Source organism: Lepidothrix coronata, unplaced genomic scaffold (assembly GCF_001604755.1).
Source record: "Lepidothrix coronata isolate B3197 unplaced genomic scaffold, Lepidothrix_coronata-1.0 Scaffold6, whole genome shotgun sequence".
NCBI classification, from domain to species: domain Eukaryota; kingdom Metazoa; phylum Chordata; class Aves; order Passeriformes; family Pipridae; genus Lepidothrix; species Lepidothrix coronata.
The window spans coordinates 3,929,889-3,943,064 of record NW_016690186.1 but is presented as its reverse complement, the minus strand read 5'-3'; the positions used below and the strand labels follow the sequence as shown (position 1 = coordinate 3,943,064).

Sequence of the window (13,176 nt, the reverse complement as noted above, 5' to 3'; positions counted from 1 at the left end):
TGAAACACATTTGTGAAAAGGAGAATTTGTAATTGCAGCCTCTGACATTTCAGAATTGACTGCCCTGATTAGAGTGAGTAGTAAGAGGCCTACCAGTAACCAAAGAAATTATATTACTTTTGGATAAGATACCTTACAGTATTGGGGGAGCACCACTTCATGCCTAGTTAATGAGAAAAATTGTATATTCTCCATGTCCATTTCATGGGACTCATTTGCTACTTCTAAAGATGTGATGTTATTTCTTTATAGCTTTCTCCAACATATGGCTGTCTCAGTACAAATATTGCTAGAAATCCTGACAAATGACAGTGTCATCCGTTTGGTACCGCTCTCCTTGGTGACCCAAAAGGCAAATTCAGGCCCTGAAGCTGGACTTAGCCTTGTATGGTCTGTGGATTTTGTCAGGCAGTCTGTGGGGTTTCTCTGGGGACAGGCTGTCTCCCTCTGCAGCTGTGCATTAGAAGAAGAAACTTTCTGCTCTGTTCTGGTGTCTAACAGCATGTATTATTTTCTGCCCTTTTTTCCCCAAGCAGAAGGAGATAACCTTAAGCCCTGGCCATCATTCCCTTTCTTAAGTGCTCCATCCTGTATTGTTGCTAAGTGCACATCAGCTTCAAGGTTTGCTTTTGACATGATTTATGCTTCTAATGCTTTTCTGTAGGATTCTGAAGAGTAACCTCAGTAAGAGAGGTGATATATAAAATCAAAATATTTTTTGTCCTCTCCTGTTTCCATCAGTAAAATTCATATCTCTTTGCATTAGCCAGCCTAAAGCTTCTTTCAGGGAGCACTGACTTCTGTAGAGCACTTCATGCTGCCGTGAGCCACTGCTTCAGCATTTGCTTTTGCATGGCAAATACTGTGAGGCCCCAGTGCTGCCAGTCAAGGGCATCTGTAGTGCTTAGACGTAGCTTAGGGCCCTTCTGGATCCAAATGACACTGGCAAGTCTTAGGCCCCATTATCCTGTCTGTTCATCCGTCATATGTATTTATATATGCATGTGTGTGTACATACGTGCACACACACACACACACAGACATATTTGGAGGGCAAATTGAATTTATGCTGGCTCTAGTGATGCTTTTATGAATACAAATGACCGATACAAAATACAGTGTCAAAACTAATCAACTCAAATGAAGAGATTGAAGAGATAAATGAAATCTTTTCCTTTTCTGCTCCTCTGTTCTATAATCGTGTGAGTATGGGAAAAGCCGATGGCTTTGGGCTGGAAAGCTGAAGCCAAGTTGATATGTGTCTGCCATTCAAGATTATAATCCTATTAGTAAATGTAACTAAACCTCCTGGGAAAAATTATCTAAATCTGAAGCACTTCCACATGGGCTTTATTTTTTCCTCTGAATCTTCCATTGCTTCTTAATAACGCCATTGCTTCCACTTAGCATTTCTTTTTTTAAGTATAACAACTCTTTAAAGGCAGGTGGAAACCTCATGATGAAACAGTGCAGAAAAATTCCAAAAGGTCTAAAGGGTAGCATGCACACAAAAAATACAAAATGACTGCATTTTCAGCCATAGCAGTGCTAAGTCCTGGTTTACACAAATCAGAATCCAGTCAACAAAGGATGGAAGTACGGAAGTCTGGAAATTACTCTGCTGGGATTTTAATCTTATGAAGCCAGTCAAAGGGAACTCAATGTAGTGAAAAAGAAAATGTGCACAAAAGAGCATTAAAGAACATAGTAAAGATTTCTTTCTTAAATACTGAAGTGAATTTATTACTTTTTACCTGTATTTCCAGTTGATTTTCTGACAAAAAGCAGAATTTTAAATGAGTGTAAAGGATAATCAGAATTAATATTTAGAATTACGTGTTACACTGATGTAGAACTAAGTCCAATTCACTGAACTTTAAAGATTATTAGCTAGTCAAGCTTAGGGAACTGACTCATTTTCTAAAGTCTGAGTGTCTTAATGAATGTAGCGGTGGAGCATGTAGCATGCTTTATCATACAGATCTGAGCATACAATTCATGTCTATCTTACATGTATATGGATATGTAGAGAAAGAATGAGGATAGCAAACAATGTAATACTAAGCTTCATATATATAATAAATGTGCTCTGAGATCTTTACAGAACAGTGTACTGATGTGTGTTCTCACAAAACAAACTTTCCTTTTAAAGGTCTTATTTCATTGTATGTCGATCCACATATATTGTGCATTACAATAAGTGATGTCAGTGATATGCATTTTAAATGGACAGAGGCTCATATGATAAAATGGACATGTAAATTATGGCTACTTTCTACTTTTGAACAGGGAAGGACATGGTAAAATTTCCGTTTTTGCTGTCAAAATGGCCTTGGCAACTCTTTGTGGAGGAAAAATCATGGACAAATTAAGATGTAAGTCTTTTGGGTGACATTTTTTACCTGTTAAAAATCTGTTATCTTTTGATAAATAATAGTACAAGTAGAAAAGAGCGGATCAGGATAAGATAGAGCTTCGTGGCTGGGTTTGGGATTTGCACTATAAATTTCTCCAGATAAATCCCACTAAACGTTTGGTTGAACTTCTCATTGAACTTCATATTTTTAAAGCCAAATTGCATATATTGAGTTTGAGTGGTGGATTCTATTTTTTTTCCTTTGGGATTATTGAATTCAGGGTACAGGTTGAGAGCCTTGACATCATGAAGCATCATTCAGCAATTTCTTCTGATTATTTTTTAGTAACAATCTCATTTCACACGTAGAAGTATGATATATTTATGGGCTATTTATATTTCTTCCCACAGGGCACATTCTTATGCTGTCTATTTTGGTGAACAGATTCTCATTCCACATGATTTATTCCCAGTTTTCCAATAGCAAAGGCATAGTTTACTTGTAGGTGCAGTGGAAGACTTTCTGTTTAGTGATATAATGTCTGTAGCTCAGGTCCAGACTTTTGGACCAAAGAAACCTTCAGTTTCCCCTGGGCCTTCTCCCTCAGCCCAAGAAAACAGAGTTTGCAAATTGATGTGGATTAGAGTAGACAAGTAGAAATCCCAGGTGCTGATTTAGTCTTCCAGATTTGGTGCCATTTTTTAATATATTATTTCTATGTAGAAACTCAAATACAGACTGCACTAAAGTTATAAATTATAAATTGAGCAGTGCTATAAATTGAGCACTGTTTGTTCCTTAATCAGCTTTAGGAATAGGAGCGGGGTCCTTCCAGTGGAAGGCTGGAGTACAATGATGATTTTTTGGGTCAGCAGTCCCAGAGTCCTGTTGTCAGAATTTCCTGTCCAGGTTCCTGGAAATGAAGCAACTGACATGACAGCCTGAAAAACAATAAATGTTCCTTAGTCAGTGATCTCCTGCAAAGCACAAGATAATTTTAAATAAGCAGAAAAGTCAAGCCTTAGAAACATTCATCTCTGCAATGATAAAAGGGTGATATTTTTATACATAAAAAAAGGAGAAGAGTGAAAAGTAATGAATTTGCAAGACCTTCAATGCTTTGTGTGTCCAAAACAATAATAACTGATTTAATGAACTCATTGTCAAGATTTTGATTTGACGTGGTAAGCTGGCAGTAGGCAAAAAGCTGATGTTGTGTATCTTGTCAAATCAGAGCCTTCTTATCTGATCAAATTACTGCCTCATGCTGTGCATCAGACTTTGCTTAAAAAATGACCACACAAAAAGAAAAAAAAAGTCAGGAATATTTTAGTATTAAAATCAGCTACTTTTTTATATGCTAATAATTCTCTTTGTTTTCTATTGAAAGAGGTTGGAATTAAAGATGCAGTAATAGTGGAGGTTTCCATAAGCAAAACATGTTTAGGGGTTTTGGTTCAAATCAGATGCTACTGAATTCAGAGCAAATCTGTAGCTCTCACTGAAACTGCTGTGTCCTTTTCTTGTTTCTTCCCCCCTCAGACATTTTCTCAATGATTTCCGACTCCAGTGGAGTGATGGTTTATGGCAGATACGACATGTTTCTGCGGGAGGTTCTCAAGCTGCCCACGGCTGTTTTTGAAGGACCTTCTTTTGGTTATACTGAGCAGTCAGCAAAATCCTGTTTCTCACAACAGGTAAATGAAGAGTGAGCGTCCCAGACACAGGATCTCAATCACTCCTTCGAGCAAGCCAACACTTTCTTCCTTTCTTACCTATATGTGCCTATTCACCCAGGAAACACATGGCTGGATGGAGGGAAAGTCCACTTGGCTGATTTTTGGCATGTAGATTTGGTGCCTTCAATAGGAAGCTGGTCTCTGTAGTTTCCACATATAACAGAGGGGACAGAGAGGCTTGGTTAGAAAGTGATTCGGAGCAGGATTTTGACTTACATGTTCCTAAATTAGGGAGGCTAAGGAGACTAATTTCCTAATTTAAGCACCTGTTAGATATTTACATTTAGGTGATATGCAGTCCTACGCTCTGCTTTGTTGTTGTTAGTATAAGCATACACAGGACTTTAACTTCCCCATAAAAAGCTCAAGTCCCACCAAAAATATCAGACTGCAGGTTTTCCCAGTGAGACACACACAAGAAGTTTAGGAGTGAGAAGAAAATCGCCTTAAAACTTTTTTGAAAATGGGAGTCAGTATGTATTAGGAAATCCTTAGTCTCTTACCAATAACACCAGGGACATAGCTCAGGGAAGCAATGAATTTATCCTGAAGAAAATACAAGATTTTTTCACAGCTCACCAGACTCCATAGGCACACTAAGTACAGTACACTGGCTTCAGGTAATACACAGCACTTCAAAAGATCCCATAATCAAGGCTGGTTGTCCATTTCTCCTGTGGAGAAAGAGAGAATTCCTCTGCTTTTGCCACACATCGCACTGTATAATTCCATAAATATAAAGTAAGGGAAGATGCTGAAACTGGGAAAACATTGTAAATAAAGTTGTATTTTCCTTCCATTCACTAATTCAATACTATTGAACAAGTAAGTTCAATGGAGCAGGAATAGTGTCATTTTCATGCAAAAGAGTCTCATTTTCTGTATTCCCTCAGTTTCATCACTAATCAATAGGCCCTCCAGTCAACCGAAAGGCATTGTTGAAATTCATTTATTGAATCATCTCCCAAATCATTTAAATTGCATGTGTGAAACTAGTCTTGTTTCACAGAGGGAGACAATACAGCACTTCATCTTACGTTGAAGAGTTTACATAGTGAAGTGACTTTTTGTAGTTTCGTGTTAAAGTAATGAAAGAGTGCTCTTGCATGGCAACAGGGCATTCAAGCCTTGCATGTTGGACATGCTATTATTACAGATGGAAAAAAGGAATTTCTTTTCTTGAAAAAACGTGATTCAAACGTCGTTTTCTATCTCAGTAGCCATCAGAAATGATACTTTGTTTGAGAGCAACCAACTGAGTGGAGCAGATGCATTAGGGTACCTTAAAAAACAAAGTTTTCAAGCAGGCATTAGATGGTTTTGTTCACAAGCTCCATTTGCAGCTAACGAGTTAAGTCTCTGACTGATGTCAGTACACAGCAGATTTACTAAGCTGCTGTTTTGTATCTGGAAGCAGCCAAGTACTCTTTTAAATCTAGTCTAATATTTCACTTAAATTGACTTCATGTAATTCTCATTACATCCTCACTAGGAATGAACCAGAGTTTTGAAATGAGAGTCAAAAAACCCCCATATCTCTGTGACACTATGATAAATGGTATTTACAGTCATAGTCACACCGTAAGTCGTTCTTTCACTCTCATATTGCACTTAGCATCATCAAAAGCTGATACTTTGGAATAAGTTTGGCACTCTCTCTTGTTGTTCTCACTCTGGATCACTTTTTCTAACCAGAAGCCTTTCAACCCCCTGATACATATAGATTCTTCAGTTTCAGGGTGAGAAAAGATTCTGGGAACGATCTTTTGGCTCATGGTGTCAAATTCGTTTCAGTTTACATCTGAAAGGATTTTTCCTGTTGCAGAAATGTTTTATTTTTCCCTATTGTACTGGTTTACTTGATCAAACCATGTATTTTCCTCTGCCTGTGAACCACTGCTAGATTGAATGGCTATTCAAAGTAGAAACAACTGTTTCCTCATCAGCAAATTTATGGAACAGAAATGCCGAAGCAAGTGACTTAATGTTTCAGAAAACAAATCTGTGGCTCAAAAAGGAATTTTATCGCCACCACTTTCTCCCATAGGTAGGACTGATGCGATGTTATATATAATGTGGGCATTAAACAGTGTTGTTACTAATGTAAAAACCACTTTTTAAAAAATTCTCTTCTCTTATCCCAAACTGAAAAGATAGACGCTAACTTCATTTTTTTAGCACTTGTCTAAGTGTTATTCCACAAACCTAGACTCCATCTGTATGTAGCATATATTTAGAAAACAGCTTTCAGTTTCAACTTCCCCAGCATCTGAAACAAAACTGCAGGAGGAAAATGTATGGAAATTGCTCTGATGGTGTCTTTTTAAGGGACACTGCTCTCTCTAATCCATAAAATCAGTGATCACCAGAGCGTTTGGCCATAAAGCTGTCATTGAAGCTGAGTTGCTTTATTTGGTGCAAATCAGGTTTTAAGTTATAGCTGCACTCAAAAGCCTACTGCATTATGGAAGAGCTGTTCTTGTCTCCCCATCTATTTGCTTGTTTAGACCCAATGGGTGTATCCCTTCAAGAGCAGAGGGCTACTCAGCTCTGCAGTATGGGGCACTGGACGTCCCTTTTTTCCTCCTGTGTTCTCAGTTCTGCTGCCAATAACACAGACATTTGCTGGCAGCATTGGTCAGCGAAGCCATGCCGGGCATCCTCAGCAGATCTCCAAAAGAAAGATCCTTTCCTGTGAGCTGATGCCTATAGCATAAGATGCCTATTTGGGAAGTGGTTATCTGCTCACCATGGCTGGGAAGATAATTCATACAACAAGCAGATGGTAGTGTTTGACTGGACTTTCATACTGCAGGTATTGTGGGAAAAGATGGTATTCCAGTGAGATTTAGAGCTCATATTCTGGCTATTTCTATTCATTATAGAATCAAGACCATTTTCACACTAACCTGAAGTATTTTCTCCTAGGGACTAATATATATATCTTTCCCAATATCTTGCAATATTTCAGCCCTGAGACGGTTAGAGGGTGAGATGTTTTCCATTAATCACTCGGTGTATATAAGAGAAATAATGATTTTATTTACATCTAGTGGTAATTGTGTATAAATGGAGCACAGACACTCCATTTTGAAACCTCAACTCTTAAAAGAATTCCACAGCACACGGAGATGATACATGTCACTGCATAACTGCTGCTTTGCTTTCTCATGGGGTAACCGCAGTTCTTTAGCAAGTTAAAGCAGTAGCTTATGCAATCAGAGATGAAGATTTAGCAATCCCTTTGGATATGGGGATACTACTTAAATATGTATGGCTATAAAAGATATCTGCATATATTCTCAACAGGGCTCTATATTTTTGCATCTTAAATTTTATTTAAGGAAGACTCAGTTGCTGATTGAAAAAACAAACCAACTAAGATTTGTGATAACTTTTTCCAGACACCTAAGAAACTTAAGGCCCTAGATTGCATTTTTAAAATCAACAGGGATATTTTAGAGTTTAAATCTCTTTGAAATTTAAAGGGGCATAGACCTTTGAGTGCTTAAAGGTGTGGAGAGTTTAGGAACAGTTGCAGTCCCTGAGTGCTGGCAAACATGACATCCCACGATCATAACAATCATAACCCATAACTCATTGCCATCACTCCTCAGATAAGCATGGTTTCTTAAATTACAGTAACAACTTGCCTATGATGCTCTGTTCTTACCCTATATTTGTTTCAAATTTCTACTCCCTTGTCAGTATTTCCTTTAATTTTCTGTTTTGGAGTACTATCAGCCATTCTCTGCAGTGACTTCTCATTTGAAAATTGGTCATACATAGTGATACCCTACATGCACTTGTACTTATTATGTGATACTCAAAACACATGAGAACATGAAGGGTTGAATGCCACCCTTAATTACAAAGCATTTTCAAGCAGTGACTCTAGAAGAGAGTCTGGAAATGAGTGGGAGCTAGGTGTCTCCAACCCAGCCTTGTGAGGACTGTTAGGCATCGGTTGTATCATTGTAGCAACTAAAAATAGTCTGGAAAAGCTTTACTAGTATCACTTGTTCTTTTTAGTGAATCGGGGCTTCAGGCAAACAGTATTTGAAACTTGTTCCCAAGTGTTTCTGTAACAACAAGATAAAATTATTTTGAGATGTCTAATTACTGATTTTTGTGCATGTTTGTGTGCTTGTTTGAGCAGAAAAAAGTCACATTAAACACTTTCTTGGATACTCTCATGTCTGATCCCCCGCCACAGTGTCTAGTGTGGTTACCACTTCTGCATCGACTGGCAAATGTTGAAAATGGTAAGTAAGAGACGCTGCCAAAACAGAGTTACAAGAGTAAACTTTTGTGTGATAATTTCCTCATTCTGTAGGTGGTTTTTTAGAAGCTACTGTGTTTGGGTTCATTGACTCCATGTGCAATTTTTACAGTGACTGGTAAAATATTTGAAGAAGTCTGTTGGTCATTCAGGAATGTGGCTTGAATTTTGCTATGCTCAGAAAATTAACCTGATCATGTCCTCTCCTCCTGTGCTCTGGACCAGCAGAGAGCAATAGGACTTGATCCATTCACACACTTCTATTTGGTAAACTGTCGAGACCACAACTTTCATTAACTATGACATATGGCAGCAGCGAAGAAACAGCTTGGCAGTTTCCATTCCTGCAGCATTCTTGGCAGGAGATGTCCAGTGCAGTGCAAAATACCAACCAAAAGGTCTTTATGAAGGATCTCCTCCTACGCCTACATTGCCAGACCATATACTTTGAAGAGGAAGTTCTAGATTCATCCTTATCCTTTGCGTGTGTGGAAGATGAGGATTTAACTGTGAGATGCCTCTTTCTCCTCAAGGGTTGTCTTTTCCCAAAATGAGTAGATCACAGATTTTAGGATAGAAAGGGACCGTGAAGATGAACTCATTTGATTAATGCCCAGTGCCTGTTGCATGTCCCTGGACAGTATCATCTTCCTCAGCCTTCCAACTTCTTGAGCACCTGGGGAAAAGTTCACAGACTCACAGGTGTAGTCCCCCAGCCAAACCTTTCATATACCATTGCTATAGAAGGTGCTGCCACACTGAAAGTGCAGAGGCAGAGCTAGAGGCTTGTGCATCTCATCTCACTGTGTGCGCCACCAAATCGCAGCCCACAAACTCTGTACAGTTCCTCGTACAGTTCTGGAGGAGTTCCCCAGCTCCAATGCAGATGGCTTCTGCTGTCCAGAAGGATCAGAACTGCCAATATTAAATAGAAAAAAAAACATGAGACAAGAAATGCCTTTTTACTGTCTTATTTATCAGCATGTAATGTGGCATTCTTTGCTCACAGTCATCAAGACGCAGTGATTCTGGTAGTCATTATTCCAACACTTTAAATCTAGAAAAAAGGAGAAAGTTTTAGAATGGAGGAAATTTATACCAAAAAATTGAAATATTAGTTTAACAAGATTAACAGACTTTTTCAAACAATTTTACCACTCAGTATTTTGCCTCGGAGGTTGTTGTGTAAGGGGCTTGTTAAATATTTCTGTGTTGTTGCTCCCTTGAAGGTTTACCTCACGCATAACTGAAGCTTTGGGACACTGGAAAAAGAAGTGTGGGACAGAAGGAAAAAAAGATCATGTATAGTCATCCTGTTAGGCAATAGAAATATTTATACCATACTTCCAACAAGAAAATGGGGCTGGTGGAAGGGGAGGTGTGCATCTATTTTTTGTTGATAAAAGGAAAAGGAGGAAGTTGCATGTGTTCTTGTACTGAATAAATCCCTCTTACACTGAAAGGCACCGAGGTGGGTAAGGTGATGTTCCCAGTCATTTTTGGCTACAGAGCAACCCATTTACCCCACCTGCCTCAAGCTCTTGTCATCCATCTCTGTCCCTCACCAGCTTCACGGTTTTTCCTAGCCTAGAGCACTAACCCCTCCTGCTGCAAAATTCTGGCAAGAAGTTAAGACCCTGACATCCTCAGCACATACAAATGCTCTCAGACTGAACCTTAAAACAGAAAAGCAGAAGGTGCCTGGGAACGAGGAGATGTTCAGTACCCTGTGGTAAATTGGGTACATGCTGTAGTGAGGAGAGAGGAACAGAAATAACACTATTGCCAGGAAGGTGTTTCAAAATATCTCGGTGCCTTAGTGTGCTCAGTGACTTGCATCCTTGTCATATCTGCTTCTGAACAGAGAGCAGGACCACTCAGATCCCCTTCAATGGCCAGCTCTCCAAATCTGGGCATCCAAAGCCAAGTGTTCAACACCATAAATAGGTACCTAAATGACACCAGTTGTACAGATGAGATGGCAGTAATTAAGAGACAATGACATGCCTAAGGACAGTTTTGTGCTTTCAGTAATCAGACAGCTGAGTTTGACTTTTCCTCCGATGTGCATCACTTCAGCTCCTTACAACACAACAAAACATTCAGCTATCCTCAGTAATGCAGCTGAAGGGTTTTCTCACATATGAATTTCCTCTAACATAGACTCATAGAATGGTTTGGGTTGGGTGGAATCTTGAAGATCATCAAGTGCTAACTGCCCTGCCATGCACAGGAGCACCTTCCACTAGACCAGGTTGCTCAAAGCCCCATCCAAGCTGTCCTCAAGCACTTTCAGGAACGGATCATCCACAACTTCTCTGGGAAACCTGTTCCAATGCCTTACCACCCTCACAGAGAAAAATTTCTTCCTAATATCTAATCTAAACTTACCCTCTTTCAGTTTGAAGCCATTTCCCCTTGTCCTATCACTACATGCCCTTGTCAAAAATTCCTCTCCACCTTTCCTTAGCACTTTAATTACTGAAGTTGCTCTAAGGTCTCCCCTTAGCTTTCTCTTTTTGAGGCTGAATAACCCCAACTCTCTCAGCCTGTCTTCACAGGAAAGGTGCTCCAGTCATATTTGTGGTCCTCCTTTGGACTCAGTCATTCTGTTAGATGGTGAACACATTTTTTGCTGCTCCAAGCAGGATGTGCAGACATCAGCTCGGAAGTGAAACAGGGTTTGTTGTCCAGTGTAGGAAATGGCTCAGCACAGGTTGAATTATTTTCACAGGTCAGAGCTGTCGACAGCATCCGGCACTGCAGATTTCTTTAAACAAAGAAGGGGACACCTTCAGTTTAGGGCTTTGTCCATAAACTTTTGCTGAGTGTTTCTTTGTTTTGGTTTATTGCTTGGCATTTCTTTCTCCTGCGCAGTCTTCCACCCCGTCGAGTGTTCCTACTGCCACAGCGAGAGCATGATGGGGTTTCGCTACCGCTGCCAGCAGTGTCACAATTACCAGCTCTGTCAGGACTGCTTCTGGAGGGGCCATGCCAGCGGTTCCCACAGCAACCAGCACCAAATGAAAGAGTACACGTCATGGGTAAGGGAAGGCTCGTGCCTCACTGCAGACTGCTTTGCCCTCCAGCCATCAGAGAAGCCCCTGGCCGCAGCTCTGGGCAGCTGTCTGGAGCCAGGGAGCCGGGCTGCCAGTTTGGATTAGTGACGCTGTCTGGGAGGCTCCGGTCTTGGGAGCCATCAGGAGAGCGTGGAGGTGGTAATGATCATTTCTGTGTGAGGATCTGGGGCATCTGTGACGGTGTGTGCCGCGGTGAGGGCAGCGCAGGAGGGGCTGGCAGCAGGGCACCAGGCTCATGGCAGCTTCTCCCATTCCCACAGGACTCACGGTAAAATCGTCATTGGCTTGCTCTGTTTGGCTACGTGTAAATGAAATGATGAATACTTGATGCTCATTCATCAATATTTTCAGTTGAGTGGTTGCAGCATATGCGTAGCATTTGGGATGGTCCTGGCACTGTAGATTTGAGTGTGGTCCCAGGCTTAGATCCACAGTGGTGTTTACTATTAGAGACAAACACACTTCAAACTTTTTGTCATTAATCGGAATAACTCAATGTTTTTTCTAAGCTGAAAGAGAAGTATCAACAGCTACATTAACTTTCTCTGAAGGGCATCAGACCTGGGGACTAAGCTCTTCATGGACTGGAGCAAAGCTCCAACAGAAGCCCTTGGTCACAGAGTGTCACAATCCTTCAGGGTTCAAATCCAGAGACCAGCAGAAAAATCCTAGCTAATCTCAAACATAAGAGAAGAATGTTGTTTAAAAAAATAAAATAAAATAATGCACATAGCAAGAGCTCATGTTTTTACACTACTTAGTGTGTATTTTTTAATGGAATTCTGAAGCTTAACACTTCTAAAATGTCTGGTTTTCTGTTGATGGAACATTCAAGGGTTAAATTTGATGTGGTTTGCTCTGTATGCCAGTCATACAGCCCTGCACTGTATCCCAGCAGACCTGGGTCTGTAATTGTTTTTTGTGGGTCCTAGTTGCTGCTTGTTGCATAGACACAAATGGCTGGAGTTTAGTCTCTGAATAGGAGAGTGCCCACTATGTAGCTCTGACTCTATTCCTAACAGCAATCTGTGCTATAAAATCATTTTTTGCTGTAGCCAGGGAGCTGTAGTTATAGGTAGGAAGTAATTGGAAGACTTAGCATTTCTGCTCAGCAGAAGACAAAAATGTGACTGCATGCCTGGTGGTTTCAAATATTTCCTTGTCAGAAACAAATGTTTTGCTTCAAGTTTGAAATTGCCTTTCTGTAGCATGCATTAGCATTTGTTCAAACCTGGTTAGCATTCTCCATAATGCATTCACATCGAGCTCCACATGCAGATTAAGAGTGTTTATGAGTGCAGTGGAACTCAACTGTACTCAATTCAGAGTGAAATTGCATTTATAATGGAAGAGCCTGAACTTTACATATTTATGTTGGATTTCTGTAATAGAAATATTTCATTATTAAGCTGATTACAGTCATAAGTCGATGCAGGATGCGTATGCAAAAATACAATGCTATTCCTGTCAAGTTCCAAAAAGGTTTTTAAATTTCAGCATGTAGAGCTGTGTTTTGGGGGAAGCAGACAGTGTAAGGATCACTACCCCTCTTTTACTGGCAGAGAAGCTGAATCACAGAGGGCTGGGTTGGATTCCCTGAGAATCTCACACAGCCTAAAAGACACCATAGATCTCCAAGCCGTTCCTTAGAAGGGAAGTTGAGTTTGCTCCTCAGAGAGCTGCCAAACAAAATTATAAAGCAGAAAATAGTTTGCTGG

At 40.1% G+C, this 13,176-nt stretch overlaps 1 protein-coding gene across 10 annotated transcripts in view; it reads left to right on the top strand.

Moving 5' to 3' along the window:
- The window catches only part of DTNA (dystrobrevin alpha), a 229,422-nt gene that overhangs the window by 164,377 nt on the left and 51,869 nt on the right, over positions 1-13,176 (top strand). For all 10 annotated transcript variants that reach the window (XM_017831626.1, XM_017831644.1, XM_017831698.1 and 7 more), the window contains 4 exons: positions 2,290-2,375; positions 3,900-4,054; positions 8,256-8,361; positions 11,256-11,422. In XM_017831626.1, coding sequence (XP_017687115.1) covers positions 2,290-2,375; positions 3,900-4,054; positions 8,256-8,361; positions 11,256-11,422 — 514 coding nt within the window. The remainder of the gene's footprint in view (positions 1-2,289; positions 2,376-3,899; positions 4,055-8,255; positions 8,362-11,255; positions 11,423-13,176) is intronic.